At 38.0% G+C, this 18,188-nt stretch overlaps 1 protein-coding gene across 10 annotated transcripts in view; it reads left to right on the top strand.

Annotated features, from left to right (window-relative positions):
- Positions 1 to 9,179, top strand: part of ELAVL2 (ELAV like RNA binding protein 2) — a 163,304-nt gene extending 154,125 nt beyond the window's left edge. For 9 of the 10 annotated variants that reach the window (XM_078061316.1, XM_036082681.2, XM_036082673.2 and 6 more), the window contains 2 exons: positions 5,747 to 5,785; positions 6,402 to 9,179. In XM_078061316.1, the coding sequence (XP_077917442.1) occupies positions 5,747 to 5,785; positions 6,402 to 6,732 (370 nt within the window). In that variant the 3' untranslated portion in view covers positions 6,733 to 9,179. The remainder of the gene's footprint in view (positions 1 to 5,746; positions 5,786 to 6,401) is intronic. The other variant, XM_036082670.2, reaches the window with a different exon arrangement.
- Positions 9,180 to 18,188: the final 9,009 nt, after the last annotated feature.

Genomic DNA, 18,188 nt, shown 5'->3' with positions numbered 1-18,188 from the left:
GAGACTTACTGGCTGATTTCAACCCCGTGAAAATATAAAATGTTTGATGTTAATAGAGAGCTATGTTCGTTTTGAATTATTGGTTATTTCTGGTGTTTTCCATTGTAAGCTCTGGTTTCATTTTATGGTGGTTATTAAGTAAAACTGTGTTCTGAGAGTCAAGACTGAATGATGAGGAGGATCAGACCAAAGGTCTGAGGTGGCAGGATCTGCAGGAGAATGCCTGATCATTGAAATGGTGAGGCACGCAGGGGACTCCCAGACAGGCTGGTAACCGCGGTGTCTGCACACAGCCCCACCCAGCCCACTCCCTGCATGCTCCGTGCTGCTTACTTGTGGGCTGGGAAAGCTTTCCAGGATGTTCTGATGGTCAAATTTAATATCTTTCTAAATATCTTTCTGCCCATCCTTTGCTTTTATCTTTCTGTCCCATATGTTATTAACTTGAAATTCTTCCTTTCCTTGACTCCTAGAAAAAGAAATTCTGAAAACAAGGGAATAAGAATTGTCTGTTGTAAGGGAGACTCGGTTTCAGAAAACGGAGATTTTTATTGTCCTTTCAAATTCCTGACTCTCATCTCTGCCGCCCTCTGTTCCTTCCTTTCATACTCTCTGTATAGATAATAAGTAATGAACTAGTCTTTGAGCTCAGTGAAAGTGCTTGGTCTAGACTCAGTTTTAGAAGAAATTGGGAGCCTTTATTCCTAGAGTTCAGGTTTAACCTGGTAAATGTTTGGTTGCTTTTAATACTTTAAAAACTTGGTGTCATTACCTTCTTCCTTCCTCTTCTGTTGAGTTAAGGTTGAATCTTCTTTCTCTTCATAAAGACCGTTGAATTAAGGACTTGCTTGTTTTTTTTTGGTATTTTGCTCTTCTCTCATTCAAGTCTAGATCATTACAGAAATATTACAGAAATATTTTGTCCCTAACATCTGTGTCCTAATGCTCTAGCCTTCAGTTTGTCACCTTCCAGCAGACACTTAGAACATTTCTCATTGTGTTTTTTATGTTGTCATAGTACCTTGGGAGTTGAAAGAGATTGGAGAATACAAGTTATAGGTATTATAATAATAGTAAAGGATATTTTTAATATTCATGAAATGCACCATATCTTTTAAGGTCAAAAAAAATGTAAAACCCATGCAGTAACGTTTAAGTTCAAAAGTGGGCTTGTGAAGTTTATGATTCAGTCAACCCATATGAATAGAGAATTATTTTAACATGAGCACAGCTGATCTTATATGCTTACTTAATTGACTACAGTTTTCAAAATAAAACCAACCTTATTTATTTGGATGGATAGTATAATTCAAGCCTTAAGTATATTTCTGGGACACGGTGTCAGAATTAAGCTTTTAGCCAAATTTTTCATGTCTCTTCTTGTGGAGCAGCTTTAATTTTATTGATTGTGATCTAGTCTGATGGCCTGTGTGCCTACTTCTGTAAGCCTTTATGCATTTTTAAAGGAGCCTTTTAAATCCGTGCTTATGTTGCGTTGAAGGCATGTGCTGGTTGCTAGTATCATAATTTCCTTTTGGAAGAAACTGGTATCAGTCTTCCTGAATAATTTTTTTCTCTTAGAGGTTAGATGACACCATCTAATGGGAAAAGGGGTAAGTTGATGATCTTGTGGTTTAACTTCAAAGCACATTTTGGCCAGTGCTTTGGAGAGGTTTTGAGAACCATTATTTGTAGAGTTCGAGTTGCACCTTGTTACCCATTAGTAAATCTCTCTTTATATTTTTATTTTTGACTTGAATTGACTTCACATTTCCCCTTCTACTTGTGTGTGGGCCTCCCCATAACCTGTCAGCTAAATTTCTTGGAAACTACTTGGTGTTTTCTTTTTGTAGACCTCTAACTTTGAAATGGGAATACTCTAATATATGGTTCTATTCAAAATATTGCCTAGTCTGAGTTGTATTCCTGTTGAGAAGAAAATGTTTATACACAGTATCCCCAGTATATATTTTTTCATAAATTATATGAACATGGGCTTGTACTAGTACATTTGTGAACTCATAAACCCTAATCAAACATAGAAAATACATATAAAGATGAAAGAAACAATATTTTAATGTCTTACTATCATGCTGACTGACTCTTCATTTATCCAGTATCTTAATAAATCCTTTATCTTTAAAGCGAGATTCATAAAATTATCTTTGGTAATTTTGAACTTCATGTTGGATTATCTTGTGTCTAACGGACTTTGTACTAGGAAGAGGAGAAATAATCAGAAATAGTCAGCTCTCTCCCTGTTTTTGTTTACTTGGGCTGCTTTTACTCGTGTCGTCCTGACTCTGATGATGATGATTTTTATAGAAATCTTTGTGAAGCTACCTCTTCCTGGAGGATTATTTTAATTAAAGCTAGGTTTCCCTATCTAATCCTCCATATCCACTTCATGTGTTATTTGTAAAGTGGATTATATCCAAGCTACAGAATAGGGGAAGAGTGTCACTGTCCCTTGATGGACTGCTCAGTCTTACCTCAGAAAGTAGGCAATGCATGGGGACTGAGTGAGGGTACTGGGTGCAGTGCATCCATTAAATTTGAGTAAAGAATATTTTTAAAGTTAAAAGTATCTTTTTAATGGGCTCTTTTCTTGCCACACTGTAGTACGTCATCATTCACACCCCCCTGGATCATTTTGGACACTACTAACTTGATCTCCATTAAATATTGGCTTCTATTTTTAAATGACCACATATAAAAGATGACTGTCCTAGAGCTCTGGACACACCCAGCAAAGATGTATAATTCTGGAGAATAATAGTGGTCCTATGTCTGAGCGAACTGTAAACTAAGCAGTTACAAGAGAAGATGCTTAGTTTACAGTTTTCCAGCTGCTACAAGATTGGGGGTGCATAGTGTCCATGTGGAGCACCAACTGCTCTCTTACAGCTCCCATGAGAAGCATGAGTGTGTGGCGCCAAGAGAGCAGGAAAACTGCCAGGTCCACCTGCATGCAGGCTGGAGTTTTCGGCCTTGCCTACGTCCTGTTTCTTAGGTCCCATGCTCCTCCTGGCTCTCCTTGTTAATGGGGGATGTGGGAGAGAGGAAGGAGGGTGGAAGGAGATGCTGGTGTGTGTGTGGGGGATGGTGTTTAGACAGATAACTTGGCTTAAGTTCCAGAAGACTGAATTTTTTCTGAAAATGGGTACTGAGGAAAGAAATCCATGGGCAGGATCACAGTGTATCATAGGATTTCATAGGTGGGGCACATAGGAGGCCCACTGAGAGAGTCCTCAGAGATCCTAGTATAAATGTCCTAGACCTCCTGCCTAGAGGGTCCTTGGATGAAGAATGGTGAATGAGATGTCTCTCCCCCTAACACACGTAATTCACTTCTGGGGCAGTTTTAGTTTCCTGTCTTGAAAATACTGAAAACTTGATTAGGAGATCCAATCTCTGGACTTTCGGTGGGTAGAGTAAGATGATGGTGGCAAAGTGGGACACCCCCTACCTGGGCAGAGATGGTGTAATTCTATTTTGAGTGAATCAATAACGTGTCTCTGTGTCTGGGCCCTTCAGCACTTAGGAAGGAGACTTCAGTTCCCATTCTTTTCTACAGGTATCATATGCCAAATGCATTCTTTATTGATCATTCCAGTCATTGTATAAAATTATCTGTATCAGATTATGTTATGGTTGGTGATATACTAAGTTGTATGCATCTTTATTTCTGGTGTTTGTGGCCTGCCTTTTGGCATATAGAGGCATGACATCTTTGACTTAATGCCTCTGCAGAAAACCAAGCCCTCCCACCTGTGTACTTTTTCCACATACATGCTTTCTCCTTGCATGTACAAACAGGCTCCCCAACCAGCCCTCCTGATAGTTTTCATTCTGGATTAAGTAGTTAAGGATAGTATTTGTAACCATATTGCTTTATTTGTCAACAGATAGTTATTATAAACTTGCAGTGATCCAGGCCTGTGCTTTATGCTTAGTGGCACAATGGGGAATGAACATGTCCCTGCTTCTGAGAGGGTGTTGGGACAGGACAGACACACACAGATGAGGATCCTTTGTCACTGTGATTTGTTCTGTTTCCTTGCACTTTGCATTTTATCAGCTCAGTTATTTCTTTCCATTTTTGCAAAACACACAAAATGCCCAGAGGTGATTATTGTGGATAGGAATGTGTGAAGATTCTTTTTCCAATTCTAAAAGACCAGAAAGAGATGTTTTTTGGCTTTTATAAAACTAGAAGCGATTGAAGCAATTGTTCTCTCATGTGTGCCCTAACCTCATTTGAGGCCATAGGTTAGACAGTAACATTGAGGTGTTTTTCAGACGTACCTTTCATAGGTGTTAAAGAAAAAAATTGTTCCCCCTGCCTTAGGGTCTCACTTGGAGAGTGCTGAACATTGTGGCAGTTGAGGTTGGTTCCGTCTACCATAAGCTATGCCCACCTCCTCTAAACACATGTAATTAATTGGTACACATTATGGAAATTTGGAACATCAGAATGGTCTCTTTGAAACTGACCAAGCAAGAAGAATCGAGTATTATAAAATCAACTTAATTTTTGAAATAGGAAAAGGATGGAGAGTTTTAAAGAGTACCTACGCACCCGCAACTACTTTGTTTTAAAAATTTTAAGAGAAGCTCAAGTTGGTTTGTTTCTACCTGGCTTCTTAGACCTTGAGTAGAGCTACACTTCCTGTAGCGTAGTCAAAATAAGCATCAGTCGCTGGGTCTGACCTTTTTGCCCTGTTGCTCACTGAAGCAATGAGTCTGTTGTCTTTCTCTGCACCTTAATTGAGCACACGGAGAAATGGCAGATTGAGCTAATACGGTCTGTAAGGTTCTTTCTACCTGTAATACACCATTTTGTAAGAAAAGAAAGACTTTCAGAGTTGAGAGGTTGAAGGGAAATTTATGGAATATTGGTGTCACTAGCCCTATGGTCTTTGGCAAGTCAATCGGTGTGCCTTGGTATACACAGGAGTCAATGTAGTTATAAAATTTAATGTTAAAAAACAAAATTCAGCTGAGTAAATTTGAGCATCAGATTGGCTTTATTCTACAATTCATGAATCAGGCAGCATTTCACCTAGCAAATAGAAAGGAGCTCCAAGGAGCTGTACAAAATGGAAGGCTTTTACAGGCAGAAGGGAGCAGGAAAAGGGACATTTCTAACAAAGAGTGGATTGTTTCAGGCAAGGTCACGAGGGTCACCTTCCTTTGGGGGAAAGGTGTGGGGGTCACTAGAGCTGACCAGGTAATTCCAGCTTAATTGTTAAAGTTTGTATTCTTGAACTTACTTTTAGCTTAGATATGAAGTCTTGGTTTGCTGACATGGGGCTCAGCACAGGTGACTCCATTTGAGGCCTGTTTTCTTTCTTTCTTTCTTCTTTTTTGTAACAGTAGTATAAAGTACATGTAGGTGCATGTGGAGCACTTAGAATTTACCTGGTAATAGATGAGAATCCAAAGGTGAACTGTTGCAGAGCCTCCACATTTCCTCTCTGAAAGGTGTCCTCAAATGACCACTTACATTTTGCCTGTATGGTTCTGATCACTGTAGGGATAAACTGTATCCATTGGAAGAACTAGTGTCTTAGGGAAGTGGGTACCCATTCTTTCAGGAATGTGAAAAGACCCAAAGTTTTGAGAGTTCACATAGAATTAACATACAAATACTCCCCTTGGAAGATGGCAGTAACAAACCCAGCTTTCTTGAACATCAAGGGGAAAATTAAAAACTGAAGTTTGCTAAATATATGTTTTGCAGGTTGGACAATCTGCTCAATATGGCTTATGGAGTAAAGAGGTAATGATAGAGGTTCATGATACTCATAATCCCTTCCCATAATTGATTAGTTTCTTTGATTTTGGGAGTGACACCCTTCATGAGTTTGTGTTGTTTTCTTTTGCATGTACAACCTAATGAAAAGTTGTTTTTTTGAAGCACGGTTGATTCGAGTATTTTTATACCACTGGATGCCACCTGGTCTTTAAAAACCCCATTATTTGTTTTATATTGCATTGCGACGCTATAGCATGTGTACGTATGTGTTGGTACCCCTTCCCCCCAGTCCTGCTTAATTCATGAAACCACTTCTAAATATATTCTAAATATATTTCTTTGCTATTGTGGATCATATTATTCAATACAGCATATAATGACCATTTCATAATTTATTAATACCTTGTCAGTATAGCATGTCACTGCAAGCCACATGCAGACCTTGGTTGAAACATCAGATAGTTGTATGTATCTGTTGGAGGGGAGGGGGTTACTGAAACTCTTGGGATGGGAGGGGAAAAGAAATACGTCCATTGCTGTAACCAACCTCTGTTTCTATTTGTGTGTGTGTGTGTGTGTTGTGTTTGTGTGTGTGTGTGTGTGTGTGTGTGTGTGTATGTGTGTTTCCTATTTTGTTTAGTAGGTTTTCTCCAATGACCATTGATGGAATGACCAGTTTGGCTGGAATTAATATCCCTGGGCACCCAGGAACAGGGTGGTGTATTTTTGTGTACAACCTGGCTCCTGACGCAGATGAGAGTATCCTGTGGCAAATGTTTGGGCCTTTTGGAGCTGTCACCAACGTGAAGGTCATCCGTGACTTTAACACCAATAAATGCAAAGGTTTTGGATTTGTGACTATGACAAACTATGATGAGGCTGCCATGGCGATAGCTAGCCTCAATGGATACCGTCTGGGAGACAGAGTACTGCAGGTCTCCTTTAAGACAAACAAAACGCACAAAGCCTAATGAGCTCTTGTCCTCAGTCCATTTATATATGAAAACTATACAACAAAGGCAAGTTAAGAGAAACTTTATACATTAGTAAATGTCTTTGTAAGTCAGTGTTGAGATGGGGATAAAACGACTACTTAGCATCCTAAGAAATATGTGAGATTTTTTATTGCTAGTATTTGAATTAAAACTTCTTAAATATCTTTTATGTTTGAATATGGACAAGAGGTACAGGGTTTTTACCTGTCACATTGCATTCTATTGCCTTCTTTGAAGAAGGTGGACCTTTTAAAGTGTTTCAGCTAAGGGAAGACATTTCTTTTCTTTTTACATAACTGCCTTGAACCTGTGAGTAAATATTGAGGCTTTGTGTTGTAATTCTTCAGTTGGTTGTGTCTTTTTTTCCCCCTTTTATTTCTTTTTCTGATTAGCTTTGTGTTTGGTTTACATTTAAAGCATTGCTGTTATGTCTAAGAAAAGTATTTTGAAGTTTACATTTTTATTTATGAAGTTAAAAACAGTATTTATTTTGTAATTATGATTTGGGTTGGGGAAGGGGGGGGCTACATTATAAACGCTTATTGTAAGAATACTGGAGAACTTTTCGTAAAGCAGTACCTTGCCAAAGAGATAAGAGCCTCTTTGATGTGGGTTTAAAAAAAGCATCTATTTTTATAAAAAAGAAAATTTGGAGAAACTTTTTACTGGTCCTGGAACAAATATTTTGACTTGAATACTTTGAGAAATCTCTTCATATGACACCTAGTGAGCTTTTAAAATTTACCAGGAAATTTGCAGCGGTTGGAAAATTTAGAAAGATTTATGATGTAGAAAATACTACTTTTGAGATCTTTGTATGAAAGGAGTAGAATCAATGGGGGAAACACTGCTGGTTTCGTTTTTGTAATCACCAGTGGAGTGTCTGATCATCCTGGTTATTATGTGATAGGTGGCTCACATTGATTTGTGATTTTGAAACAAATAAAAAAAATTTACAAAAGAATATATAAGAGCAGGCAAGAAATTTAAATTACCAAGAGATGGGGGAAAAAAAATCTGTTCTTCCTAAAGAAATCCCTTCAGATAGAGCTCATGGTGTTTAGTGATGTACTTGCAGTATTGTTTGAAGAATTGTTTTGTCTTAAGGAAAAAAAGATGTTGCACATGATTTGTACTGCAGCAAATCGGCAAAAGTGATCTGAGTTGGATATATTTGAAGGTATTTTGAAAGTTACGTTCAAGGCTAACACCTGAGCTTTGTGTAATGTAAATAAGACCTTGTGTTTATGAACCTTTCAGCTAATTTGATTTTTTTTTTTCCCTTACATGCCAAGTGATGTTCAGGTTTTGAATGTTTTTGTATCAGTTTTTTCCTTTGTAAATGGCATTAACATTGTTACTTGAGGTCTTGCTTAATCACTTTTGTTGTCCTGAGGACTTGAATTTACAGTGCATCAGATTTGTTGCTAATTTTGTCTGTAGATAGTCTAGCTTCAGCTGTTTATGGTGATGCTACATTTTCGTTTATAAATATGTTTGTGGTAAAAAAAAAATGAGTATAACCATAGGTTTTGAACAAATTTCCTTACATTTTTCATACAAAAATCATAAATATCTGTATGCTACTGAAATTTAACTTTGTATGATGCTTAAACCACTATTTGGGGAAATAATAAAATAAGTCTTTACCATGTATGAAAGAAATTTTAAAAAATACAAAATATTTTCTGATTAGCATCTAGCTTATAATAAATTTTCAAAAAAGCTGAAGGCAAAAATGCCTTCATCAGGATGCACTGAGAACTATATAGTTACGTCCTGCTTTTTGTATAAACTGAGATGCTCACATGCTTCCCCTTAGAACAGGCAATGTGCTATGCATAACATAGTTGTACATTATCTTTGCGGTTGCGTTGAGTTTTTTTTATTATTTAAAATTGTAGTTATAAAATTTTTCAGTATAGTACAGTACATATACTGTGAGGCGCGTGCTAAAGTGAATAAGCGAGTTTTCATGCTGACCCACTCAATGCTATTCAGAAATCAATTGGCTTAGCACTTTCTCATATCCTTAGGTGCATTTAGATTGTCAGAGTTAACCTTCTGCGTTTAAAAAAAAAAACTAAAAAAACAAAATACATGTATATACTTAAAAAAAATAAGGTTTCCCTCATGGGAAAACAGCAGCTACATGCTTCTTTCCTATACTACTGTAGCAAACCAAGGCATTGATGAGAGGGCATGCAAATTGTGCTTCACTTTACAGTGTTTATCAGAGCACTTAATAAAATGTAAGGCTGGTATTTATTTGAAGTTGTACAGTATGACTTAATTCACATCTGTTGGAATAGAAAATATATTCTGTTGAGTATTTAAGAGGCTGTACATGTTTTCTTTTGTGTTTGGATTCTTTGTACTTTTTCATGTTCAGTACATCAATAAACAAAGTTGAAGGGAAAGAACAGTGTGGTGAGTAGGTCTTTATACACATTTTGGGGGCTCCTGTGCTCAGGCTAATAAACTTACCCTCTTGAGTTAAGAGGTTCTCTCAGAGCTTTAGTTGAAAGCTGTGTTATCTAAAGTAAGAATTCCAGAAGCATGTTAATTTGAAGTAGAATGTGCAAAAAAATTTTTTTGAATGACATTTCTGATAGTTAGCTTTCAAATATTACTTAATGAGTAATTTTTATAGGAATACGTGCTTTCATCTGCTAGTTGTAAAGTTTGGGTAATTGGATGCTGACATCATTCTATTGCTCTGATTTAATAATCAACCTTTTTTTTTTATTTAAACGGGAATTGTCTTCACACATTTACTTGAGCGAAAGAAAAACCAAAGAGAAGGAAGATAACTTATTCTGCTTCTGCCAGCAAGGTTTAATTCACTCGTGGGATTAACTGCTGGTGTGTGAGATTTATTTTTGTTGCCCAAGTGCCAGATTGTCAAGAGACTCTTCTCTGAAATCAGGAACTCCGTTTTCATTCGGTTAAGGCTGATGTGGGTAGCACGTGTCCATGTCAGGAACTGTGCCAATCCTGTGTTGCATATACATGTTCAGTTCTCATTACACATCCTTACCAGATCTGTGGAGGAAGGAAAATACTTCTTGCTGATCCTTTATGCAAAGATTCTACTTCTATAGAACTTAAGAAAATTTGATATAGTGAAGTACTTTTTTTCTTTTTTTTTTTCTTACAGGGTATACTAAATGGTTTTTTAAAATTTGTATCTGTCAGTTTTTTTTTTTGTAAAAAGCCATTCTAAAAGTAATTGTCCTGAATTCACAACTTAGTAGTCAAGAGAGTAGCTGAGTGACAAGACAATTCTTTTTCTTCTAACATGCAATTAATCTCAAATCTCCATACCCCCTTCTTTATTATATGAATTTAATACTCTAATTTTGTGTTATCAGAACATCCTCCCCTCACCTCTCTCCTCTTGCACACTTACCCGTATTTTGACTGGTTTGCATGTCAGCAGTTCTTTTATATTTGAGCAGATAGTGGAAAAATTCTCAGGAAAGGAGGTTGGTGAGACTACTGGTATACTTGAGAGTTTTTTTTTTTTCCTTAGAATCCTTTCTCCCCTCACACTTGCAAATCATCCTAGAGTATTGCAATTCTGTGTTAGGGTTGCCAACGTAAATTTTTTAATCTTAACATCATTTTATGTTATTTTAATCTGATTTGAGTAGAAGTGTTAGCAATTTATCCTTTCTGTTTAAAAAAAAAAAAAAAAGACTAAGCGTCCTACCCTTACTTTATAAGAGGTTCAAAAATGTAGTGGAAGCTTATAACATCCTACTCAGAGGGTTACCTAGAAATAAGAAAATGCATATATTTTAACAGTAAGTATGTTGAAATTTTAATATACTTCCAAAACAGTATGCATATACTTTTTGTGAGGAGAAGATACATTTAAGAGGCATTGGTTTTGATCCTTTGTATCTGTTACCATATCGGAACCTCAAACAGAAGAAAACAGAAGTATTGCTAAAATTGTAACGATTATTGTTGGAAGAGCATTTATAGCTTCAGTCATTGCAGTGAATGGTTCATTTTTCTCTACTATTCTTTGTAGTCTTTCTCTGAAAATTCCCAAAAGTGGGCTCAATTCCCTTTAAGTTGGAAGGATTAAAACATCTATATCATTAATTCAGGCAGCTTGTTGAATATAGGGTCACTGAAATTAACCTCTCCAGAATTCTGGTTTATAGAAATAAACAGAAGCTATTCAGGCTGTTCAACACAGGTTTATTGGTGATCTGCGTATTGTGCATTGTGCCCCAAGCCTATAAAAATGAGCACAATGCGGCTCTTACCTTCTTGGAAACTGTCACCCAGAAGGGAGGGCAGATAAGCCATGAGGCCAGGACCACAGTGTCGTTAAGTGCTGTGAGAGCCCAGAGCAGTTTCAAGCTAACTTGGTGTAGTTTTTACAAGCCCAGTTACAACTTGCAGAAGTGAACCTGCTTTCCCCTTCTTGTGGATCTGGCTTTTCCTTTCTTGGATTTGATTATTAACTCATTTGTGTAGTTTTTAATCTGACATTAGTGTCATTTAGTGAATCTTGAAGTGCTGTCATATGCATTAAGTTGCCCATATCCTTTCTGAAGCAAAATAAATTATTATATACAATAATAATACAATAGTTGGGTTGATGGAAGAATTTGGCCAGATGTTCTTGCCTTCTGTAAACATATAATAAAGGGGTGACAATTTACAAAGCACTAATATGGTAAAGTACCCTGAATATCAAAAGTATGCCGACTGGCATTATTCTACTTTGAATTAAGACATGCCACAATCTTAGGGTCTCAAATTCAATATTAACATTACTTTTAGTTTAAGTAACTAAAGATGCAGGTTAAGATGTAGTAGTTAATACTAACCCCCAGAAATACTTAACGGATGTTATGTTTTCAAATACCTTATAGCAACCAAGCATGAACCCCCACAGCGTGTCTCGAAGGGCAGACAGTAGGGTTTGGATGAAATAAGCTACTCTGTTCTCACACAGTCTGTCTTGTGCTCAAGAAGATTTGTCCACATCTACAAGTAACTATACAGTAGAAAGAAGATCAAGAGTGGAGTGCTGTGCACAAAGTACATTAAAAAGAAAAGGAGGAAGGGAGTGGTGTGTGGATGTGTGTGTGTGTGTTGGAAGGGTAATTTGGGTGGGAATGGGAAGCCACACGGTGGTAGCAATTGAGCTGGGGCATTAAGTGGGATTTGAAAGAGATTGGGGGAGGGAAGTCAATGAGAGAACAATGATCAAAGGCATGTGGGTAAGCTTCTGTCTACTTGTAGTATTTTCTGGGCAATTAAGTGATTCGGTATAGATCTTTGAGTTCGTTAAACATTTTTATGTTTGTGACTAGTTAAATCTTAGATGAGTCAGAAATCTGAGTCCATAATGAAATACAAAGTATCTAAACATCAAAACTTTTGTTCTTGCTCCTTTGCCCATATTTCTACTGTAACACGAAAAATACCTGCTATGATAGGTAATATGTGATTTTTGGAGTTGCTAGGCAGGACAGTGCCTTCTTTTAAGGGAGATGTTTATTTGGAGCATTTGTTCAGTGTACGCAAAACAAAAGCAAAAACCCCCACAAAATCTCCCAGTAATCACCCCAGAACCCTGGACCAATCTATTTCTCAGTGTGTATACCTTTTCAGACTCCATGATTTTAGTTGGTAAAGTGATCCTTCTATAGTGTTTATACTATTTCTAGGGCCATAGTACCCATTTGACCCTTAATGTTGGACTGCAGTTTATATTTTTCTTAACCCACATTGCTCAAGGATTACATTCCTAGAAGACAAGGGGAACATTGTAAAACCCAGATGTTCCTCAGGTATTTCCAAGATGAGGTTTTAGTTTGGCAGCTTTTTACCTTTCTGGGGTTTTTTGGAAGCTCAGTTAATAGCCACACCTTCCCTTTCCATGAAGAACCACAGGAAAGAAAGGCAGACCATTGAAGTGGCCCTTCAAGGGGGGAAGGGCTTGTTTGCTCATTCTGCAGGCCCCTCGGACCTACAGATCGTGGCCAGCCATGTGGCGTCTCTAACTCTGATTTTCACTGTGCACTCCTTCCGAGAATCTTCCCTGGACAGTTTCAGAAGCCACCAGCCCCACCGTGGACTTCCTTGCAGATTTGAAGAAACTGGCAACCCCCTTCTGAGGGACCCACCCTTTGGAATGAAGTGCAGTTGGCAAGGTAGCTTTATTCTGTGGATTGCACTGCAGATGCGACAAAGGTGAAGTGACTGTGGTGAGACCGGGGAAGGGAAGGTGGTGACCCATAATACAGGCGATCAGGCTTCCAAAAGATGCAGAGCTTTTATTTGTTGGATGTGGAAGCAAAAGCAGCTAGTTGGGAAGTACCCTTAAGCACCTCGTTGAAAGTAAACCCCCCCATATGTTCCCAATCTTTTCCTTTCTCAAAAAAAAAAAAAAAGGTTTTGTGAAGTTGCCAGTTTTAATAATTGCAAGAAATAATGCAGGTTTTCACACCAAAATATTCCCTAGTTACTATCAAAAAGGATAAGTAGCTGTTGCTATAAATGTTCAAGCCACACATTGCAGTTGCTACTGTATTACTTAAATATTCCTTAGCAGAATTTCATCTTTTGAGAATGGTTGCTGTTGCGTGTTCTCCATATGTACCCAAGTATATGTTGAGAGGATTCTGGTTTTCAGAAGTTACTCTTAGAGAAGTGCCTGTTTTACACCCATAATTGTGTGAGGAAAGTCCCTTTCAAAGCTTCTTAAGTAAATGGCTCCTCATGCTCTCTGTTTTCAGATCCAATGGATTGAGTATCAGATGATAAAGACCCACATGCTGTCTTTCTTAATGAAGGGCAGTGAGAACTTTAATAAGCTGATCATGAACTTCTTCAAATAAAGATGTTTTTGTGTGTGTAATGGTAGTATACTTAAAAAGTTGTACTTCACAAACGGTTTTGTATGATGGGCTATAGTCCTGAGGAGATCAGTAGCTTGACACCCCTGTTAGCCCTTTGTGACATGGTTGGGATGCTCTGTTTTAAATATATTTTTTTAAAACTTCTCTTCTGGTAATTCTTTCATTAAATATACATTGAGCACCTGCTCTGTACCAGTAGCTATGCTATGCTTCTGGGCTTAACATTTAATTTATGTCTAGTTTTTCTCCGGTTTTGAGCCGGAAGACACTTCAGGGGTCTTGTTCAGCAGATGTGTGAGTCCGTCCCAAAGACGTTAAGGTTCTCAAAGGTTCTTTTGCTAATATGAGACCCGGCCCTTGAACCCAGCCCTCCTAACTCCTGGATCTTTGCCCTTCACAATCACTGAGTTACTAAAACACACGCTGAATTAACTTGTATAAACTGTGTCCTTTTGTGGGATCAGATTTCTTAAATCCTGCAGGATATATATATATGGCATCCAGAAGTTGAACATAGGCAAATACATGTATTTTATTATGAGGCACTCGATATTATTTTAATCCCTGTGGATAATTTCAATCAATAATAATCCAGTCCCTGTGGAAAATTTATAAAGTACAGAAAGCACAAATTAGAATTAACTCAGTCTTCTGAAAAAGATATTTGAGCCCTTTTTTTTCCTCTGACACTTTTAAAGTCATGATTATATATCTAATCTTTTAAGAAATTTTAAACATTCCAATTTGGTTTTGGTTTTCTTTTGAAAAGGATTCTTTACCCTTTTTTTGTTTTTTTTCCAGGTGTGTATGGAGAAAGTTTTGTTTTGGTTTGGTTTTTTTCAGACATAAACTAGTGCATTCTGATTTTGGTTTTGAGACCTGGCACGTGAAAGCTGTTGCCTGGTTTTTATTGTATCAGATTGCCGCTGACATTTTCTCAGGGAGGGCTAAAATCCAGGGTTTCTACATGGTTTCCCATTACAACTCCATGGCTCCAGGCTAAAGACCTATTGAGGTCCAGAAACTGGGGTGATGTTTCCAAGCGTTAAGTTGTGGAGATGCCTAAAATGCCTGCTTGCCATTGTCTACGGCAGGTATGTGGTTGTGAGCTTCACCTAAGCTGCTGGGTCCTGCATGGGGAGAGAACTATGAAGTGCCTTCTTCTCCTTCTGGACAGAAGACATGTAGATGTCCCAGAGTACTGATAAGTCAACTGCTTCTATCCTTTCTTTCCTTAGCAAAAAGAAATGCTGGGCGAGGAGTGGATGATGAGGCACCTAATTGTGGGTGAGTAATTTTTCTTTCTCCCTCCATGTGTCTCTGATTGCAGTGATCTTCCCTCTTGCAACGGTCTGAGTAAATACTAGCTCCTTATTGCTTGTGCTCAGAGAAGTAGCTGATGGTAGAAGAGCACTTTTAAAAGGATTGAGGAGGCTGAAAGACGCTTGTTAGAGTGCACCTGGATCCTGCCATGACATCACGAGCGGACCATAAACGGCTCTCCAGAAAGCACAGCAGCTTTTTTTTCACCCCTTTCTTAACAATGAGACGTAGATTGGGCTTGTTCTCTATTCAAGCATCCTTATGAGTAAATGTCTATTTTTACGGTAGAGCTGCACTTTAAAAATAGCTCCAATCAGTACGACTCTTTTCCCCCATATGTTAAAAAGTTATACATGAGTTAAAATATCTCAGATTGCTTAAATTCTTCCAGACACAAGGCACTTTTCCTTTTTCCTTTTTTTTTGGGGGGGGGGCGCAGAAGTGCGGGGGAGGATTAAATACAAAACAAGGACTTTCTGTCTGGCCCGCCTCAACCCTGTTTGTTCTTGGAGACTTTTTTTTTTTCTTAACCAGTGGCAGGGCTTTTAAACCAAGATTTGAGATTTCTGACTGTTAAAAAATTCATTAATATTTGGCGGGTACAGTCTTCTTCCTGGAGCGATTGTTTATTTTTGTTGCTGAGAGCAATTAGCTAGAACAGTCACAGTTGCAGCTGTTAGATACTGTAAGCTCCAGCGGAGATCACAAAAGGCCTTATGCCCATTTAGAGTCTGTATTTGGATTGTTTTTAATGGGTGATTCTTCTGGAGGCTACTGTGTTAGCAAATTCGATTGGGTGATCCTGAGCCAAATCAGATGTACGGTGGGATCGTCAGCATGCCGTGCTGATCAGAGTCTCTTAAACACCTTGCTCTGGGGAAGCTGGGATGGCTGTGTCTGCTGCTGCAGAAAGAACCTGCCCCATTCTTTCCTCTCTGAGTCCTCCCTGTAAAACCCAAATACAGTCCATCCGAAAGCGTCATGCTGTTTTCTCAGTAATTTGTCCTTTGCTTTTACTCCTTGTTTGTTGCTCTTGATTTGTTGGGGCTTTTGTGGGATAATCTACATGTGCAAGTGTGAGAAAGAGATTCACAGAACAGTCTGGTGCCTCAGATTTATATCTTTAGCGAAGAATGACTTCTTAGATAATTTTGGCTCTAATTTAATGCCTGACACTTCCAGAAACAGCAGCTCAAATGAAGGGATTGTGGGTTTCACGGTTTTTATCATGTCTTTTGCCTTTGAATATAGTTTTGATAGAAGGTATATGTGTGTACATATTTAATAGTCCTGTTGCTTTAGGATTCGCAATATACTTTGTATACATTTTGACATTTGAATGTCACAGTAATTTGTGAGGCAGGGAATTCTGTATTGTCTCCATTTTACAGAAGAGTAGATAGTCTCAAAGTTAGTGGGTAGCCAGCCACCTGCTTACTTTCTTTACTGTAGCCATTTACTTTTGTACAAAAAAGAAAATACATATTTCTTGTATTTTACTGCCAGAGTACTAAGCTGAAGCAGGTTGATGAACTCTGCTTTATTTTAAAGGCTGCTAGAGATTGCTTTAATGCCCAAGACTAGTATATAGTGGCTTCCCAGAAAGTTAGAGTAGAATTAGAATATGTTTTTTTCATCTTTATTTGGGGAAATAATTTGGGAATATTGGAGGGTTTTGGTAATTGTATTATAAGTGGGAATCTAAAATGTACAGTGAAAGTTTGTTTCCTGCTAGCTAGCCTAAATTAATTAGGACTCAATACATTTTGTTGAGATTTAGACACTTATATGAAGATATTTTTAGAGCAGCCTTTCAAATGGCAATTGATTGACCAGATGGCAATCTGTTTGATCCGCCGGCTTCGATCTATTATTACTAAGTCAAGTGCAGTATTTCTTCTTTAATCACACCCTCCCTCCAATAAATTTTTTCATATAGTTGGGGAGGTACAAACACTTGTAAACCAAAAATCTAGTGTTTTGTTTTGTTTTGTTTTGTTTTTTAAAGTAAGCTCTACTCCCACTGTGGGGCATGAACTCCTGATCGTGAGATTAAGTCGCATGCTCCACCAAGGCCAGCCAGGTGCCCCTAACCTAGTAACTTTAATAAATTTTCCTGTAAAAATTTTCTCTCTTTGGGTGACTTTATTTTTCAATGATACTATAGTCCCAAAGTAACATGATTTGAAATGAATGCACAAAAATTCCAGCAAAATGCAAGACATTATCCCTTTTTCCTTTCTGAATAAGATTAAATAATTGTATTATGAATTATTTGATGGCTTTCTTGTTTCTACAAACTTCTTGAGACCATTTCTTATGTTGTTAAACCTTTTGGAAACCTAACTGGTATATAAGAGGGCACTATAACCATTAAGATTGAAGTATGTTTGGGGCGCCTGGGTGGCTCAGTCGTTAAGCGTCTGCCTTCGGCTCAGGTCATGATCCCAGGGTCCTGGGATCGAGCCCGCATCGGGCTCCCTGCTCTGCGGGAAGCCTGCTTCTCCCTCTCCCACTCCCCCTGCTTGTGTTCCTGATCTTGCTGTGTCTGTCTCTGTCAAATAAATAAATAAAATCTTAAAAAAAAAAAAAAAAAAACTTTAAAAAAAAAAAAGATTGAAGTATGTTTATTGGACAAAGTTTTTTTTATACTCAGATTTGATTATGAATTTATTTGAAGGCAGTGTAGCACCATTATCTTGGATAAATTAAAGACTCAATAGAGATGCTGATAAGTGAGATAAGAAGCATGTGGAAACGTGGATAGGTGGGTTGGCCAGAATATCTGAACAGAGGAGTGAGGGTACCTCAGTGTGATGCTCTCCTTTTTGTTGCAGTGAATGCCCCAGGGAGGTGAGTTGTACTGATGAGAATCAGTGAAAACCTCATTAGGAAGATCTCTTAATGGAATTTAGTACAGGGATCCTGAGATTTTGAAGAATAGGCAACTAGCTATGTTAGCCTCAAAGTAAAGCACCAGGTCTTAGCTGAAACCTGTCTCAAATATTGCAGCACTTATCAAATGTTTTATCTTCTGCAGCGGTTCTCACGATCACTTTTGAGCTTGACACTCATTTTTGAAGCTTGTTAATTTAGGAGCATTAATATTGAGGCTCACTCCTAGATTCTGCTTCTCTGGCCCTAGGGTAAATCCCAGATGGGCTTCATAGTGCAGGGAGGTTTTTCAGCTAAGGTAGAGACATCTTGGTGTCATGG

This window comes from Halichoerus grypus, chromosome 14 (assembly GCF_964656455.1).
Source record: "Halichoerus grypus chromosome 14, mHalGry1.hap1.1, whole genome shotgun sequence".
NCBI classification, from domain to species: Eukaryota; Metazoa; Chordata; class Mammalia; order Carnivora; family Phocidae; genus Halichoerus; species Halichoerus grypus.
The sequence above is the reverse complement of the archived record's forward strand: the minus strand, read 5'-3'. Positions and strand labels throughout refer to the sequence as shown.